Here is a 3,755-nt window from a genome sequence, read left to right on the forward strand (position 1 = left end):
AACTACAGTTACATTATTAAATGAATCAGGCACTGTAGTACAATACCTCCCAACATACAGTCCTGACCTAAGTCTATTTAAAGAAGAATTTAGTTACAATGAATGCTATTTAAAATTGCATGAGGACATATTGGAAGCCACTGATGACCCAATAACAATAATAAAGGCAGCTATAGCAAGCATTACTAAAGTAATGTGCAGACAATGGATTACCCACTCTGGATATGATGTATAGGTTTTGTTTCACATGATTACTGTCAATTTCAAATGATCAAAACATTATAAACAATGACTAAACTGATAATCAAATTTATTAATAATTTATTGTAATCATACAATGCAATCTTAATCATTTAACAATTTTGACAATAATAACATTCTTTATTAATGAACATGAACTTTTATTAATCATAACAGTGACATAGTATAGTCAAAATCAAACATACTACAGTTGCTGAATATCAGACAGTATTTTCTTTTGCAGGTCATGATACTGCTCTTGAGTGAAACATGTTTCATCAGAAGACTATGCCACTTTTCAAGTTAATCCGTACATGAAGAGCGAAGCTTAATTTTATTTTTGCAAGGAGAAAATGATGAATTTGATGATACATTTTTATTACTTTTACTCTTCTTACTTGAAAAAAAGGCTTGTCAGGAGGATCATCAATAGAATTGTGTTTCTTAAGATAGATCATGTGTGCCCATGCATGCAACTGTTCAATGCTATATGTGCCAGTATGTTTCTCAGACAAGCAATCTCATTAACTTCACTCCTTGTCTGTAACAAAAGGTCACTCTTAGATTGCACAGATGAAACCTTATTATTACTGCATCTGCTACAGTGATGCTTAGCTGGTGGTTCTTCTGATTGTTTTACAACTTCCTTTTCACTTAGCAAATACCATAACATAATTTTTTTCCTTTTTTTGCTTTCCCAGTACATATTCTTTAGGTCTTCACATGCCTTTAGCAACATTCCCACATTGAATGTATCTCAATTGATATGAGACAATATCTGAACTAGGACATTTCTCCTGAATGGTTTCTTTCAATTTGCTGACCTGATGAAACTGATGTTTAACATTTTAAAAGTTATGAACAGTATAGCAGTGGCGGATCCAGAAATGGAGAAGGGGGGTTCAAATGGCGCGCAAAGCACAAATTTTTTGGCGAAACCTTTTTGCATGGCCATATGACGTGTTTTTCACGTATATGCCTATATTACACGTGCGGGCGGCAATTATTATTATTACACTATTATTATTATGTAATAATGACATGAGCATAATTGCTAATAATTGGTTTAATCATCTCTCAACATGAAGGACAAGGCCATTCTCCTGGAATGTAACTTCGTAAAGTCCTCTACAAGTTGTTTCAGCTTCATTGGAGTCGTTAAATTGTTACAGCAATCACGATTGACCTTCACAATGGCAAGACTACTGAGCTTAGTGTCAGACATGGTGGAGCGACAAGCAGTTTTCAAAAGATTAAGCTGGCTGAAACTTCTCTCACTTTCACAGGATGTTATAGGGAGAGCTAAAGCTATCCTAAGAAGAGTATGTAGATTTGAAAACTGGAAAGAGCTACATGATTTAAGAGCATCTACATATTTATTGGGTGGGTCTTCTCCACTGTGTTTCCATTTGGCTCTCCATGTGTTGAATTCTGTCTCAATCATGACAGGGTGAGGTAGATGTGCTTCATAAAACTGAACAGTATGAATGAGATCATTTGGAAGATTCTCTTCATCAACAGATTTTATGCAATCACTTGGTAATAGCTTCATAATACCCAGAACAGTCTTGCTAGATTTTCAACAAATCTGCTTTCCAACTCTGAAACAATATGCGACAGAAACTCATCATATAGTGTGATTCTATAGAAGTCCTCCGGAGATGAACAAGGAGGATTATTACGATGTATTTGTCTTCCAGTGACTTGTGGTTTAGTAAGCTGATATCCTTCTCTGTGAAGTGTCACTCCCATTTTAGTAGCAGAAGCAAATATCTTCTTAAACTCTAATCCTCACTGTTGGCGTAGTGACTTAAAAGTAGAGACAACAGAGGTGATAGCATTGTATGCATAGATGACATCTATTGCCTGCATCTGGAGTTTTTCTGTCAAATCTTTAAGAAGAGTCATGACTTGAAGAATATGAAATGAAACTAAGAAAGAAGGTGACTGAAGCTGGAAAAGGAATCCATTTGCTCTGGTAACTGTCTCCCCATCCCAGCCCCAATCAGTTCCTAGGTCAGTGTGTAGCCTGGGGTGAGCCATGGCATCAAGTGATGAATGTATAGCTTCATGAAGAAGCTCCATGAATATTGTGTAGGACTCTATACGCTCCACCCAACGTGTTATGCAAGAATCTATCAGCTTATTAGCTCTAGACTCTGAACTACTCTTCACCTCAACAGCTTTATCCAGTAGCCTCTGCCTCTTTGCCGAATAGCTAAAGAATCTGGCAATTTCTCCAATGCATGATTCAGCACTTTTAAAAGCTAAGATGGAGCAAGATGATACTAACGCTAAGTTCAATCGATGAGCAGCACAATGAAAATACATAGCCAATGGGGCTTCCTTCTGAATGATGGTTTTGCACCCAGACTTGGCTCCAGACATGTTAGATGCTCCATCATAGCACTGACCACATATGTTGGCTACTGGTAAATCATGTGAGTGAAGCCATTGGAGAATAGCCTGTGATTCTTTCAACCCCTATAAAATCAACAAAGACCTCTTAATACCATCTTCAGTGAAGTATCTCAGAACAATGGACAGTTCTTCTTTGTTGGCAGCATCAGTGACTTCATCTGCAATGACTGAGTAAAAATGAGCCCTTTTCACCTCATCTAGGATCTCCTTTTGAATCTTCTGGCCAACAGCACTGATTAGCTCATTTTGAATGGTTTTCGAGGTGTATTTTGCATATTTAGGAGCACTGACCAAGTGATTTGCTAAAATGGGATCTGTTTCAGCTCTAAATCTAATAATCTCAACAAAGATACCATCATTGCCACAATCTTTATCTAATACCCAATTAACATTATCATTTCGGTGCCCTCGAAAAGGTAAGCCCTGCTTTCCACATAATATCACTATTTTCAACAGTGACTCTATGACTTTTCTGTTTCTTTCTATGATACGGTGGGCTTCACAGTCTAAAGGAGTGTTGACTCCCTCTGATGGATTATTATACAATCGTAAGAACTCATTCATTTTAGCCATGGAAGACTGATGGTAGTCATTCCTAGCATGAGCATTAGCCTTGTTAGACTTAGTAATCTATGCTTTGAATGGTGCAGTAACAAATTGGTGATGAGACTGACGACAGACTTCATCTGGAGCAAAGAAAACACAGGCACGACAGAACACTCCATCAACATGGTGACTGTAATCAAGCTATGGAAACTTCTTCATCCATGTTGGTTGAAAGTGGCGATTGCAACCAGTAGACTGTCGTGTACGTGGATAGGGTAATGGATTGAAATCAGGCTCTCTCTTCAGTATGCAAAAAATATAGTCTCTGGAAATATTGCTAGTACGAATATTTCTATGAGTTTCAAGGAGTTAACCTATGTCACGCATTAACACCCTATCATCAGGTAAACCTAGATAATTAAATCTAATTGAATTCAAGGAATACTATTCTCTTGCATTCATCTGTAGGATCAAAATTTGTGTCTTTGATCAATGCATCACTAGTGCTAGTATTATAAGAGACTATAGCAGAGCTAGCATCAGTGCAT

The 3,755-nt window shown here is 37.2% G+C and overlaps 3 protein-coding genes across 3 annotated transcripts; all 3 read right to left on the bottom strand.

Moving 5' to 3' along the window:
- Nucleotides 1–1,306: 1,306 nt before the first annotated feature.
- On the bottom strand, nucleotides 1,307–1,792 carry LOC105311855 (52 kDa repressor of the inhibitor of the protein kinase-like). The gene has a single exon (XM_011408765.1). The coding sequence runs from the start codon at nucleotides 1,790–1,792 to the stop codon at nucleotides 1,307–1,309; it is 486 nt and encodes a 161-aa protein (XP_011407067.1).
- A 239-nt stretch (nucleotides 1,793–2,031) lies between these two features.
- LOC105311849 (uncharacterized) lies at nucleotides 2,032–2,628 on the bottom strand. Its single transcript, XM_011408766.1, has one exon. It carries the CDS (start codon nucleotides 2,626–2,628, stop codon nucleotides 2,032–2,034), a length of 597 nt encoding a protein of 198 aa, XP_011407068.1.
- A 96-nt stretch (nucleotides 2,629–2,724) lies between these two features.
- LOC100640937 (uncharacterized) lies at nucleotides 2,725–3,225 on the bottom strand. The gene has a single exon (XM_011408767.1). It carries the CDS (start codon nucleotides 3,223–3,225, stop codon nucleotides 2,725–2,727), a length of 501 nt encoding a protein of 166 aa, XP_011407069.1.
- Nucleotides 3,226–3,755: the final 530 nt, after the last annotated feature.

The sequence above is a fragment of the Amphimedon queenslandica genome, unplaced genomic scaffold (assembly GCF_000090795.2).
Source record: "Amphimedon queenslandica unplaced genomic scaffold, v1.1 AMPQUscaffold_12816, whole genome shotgun sequence".
In the NCBI taxonomy this organism is placed as follows: domain Eukaryota; kingdom Metazoa; phylum Porifera; class Demospongiae; order Haplosclerida; family Niphatidae; genus Amphimedon; species Amphimedon queenslandica.

Excerpts from the sequence above, each read along its gene's own strand:
- LOC100640937 (XM_011408767.1), bottom strand. The coding sequence starts at position 3,225 with ATGAATGAGTTCTTACGATTGTATAATAATCCATCAGAGGGAGTCAAC.
- LOC105311849 (XM_011408766.1), bottom strand. The coding sequence starts at position 2,628 with ATGTCTGGAGCCAAGTCTGGGTGCAAAACCATCATTCAGAAGGAAGCC.
- LOC105311855 (XM_011408765.1), bottom strand. The coding sequence starts at position 1,792 with ATGAAGCTATTACCAAGTGATTGCATAAAATCTGTTGATGAAGAGAAT.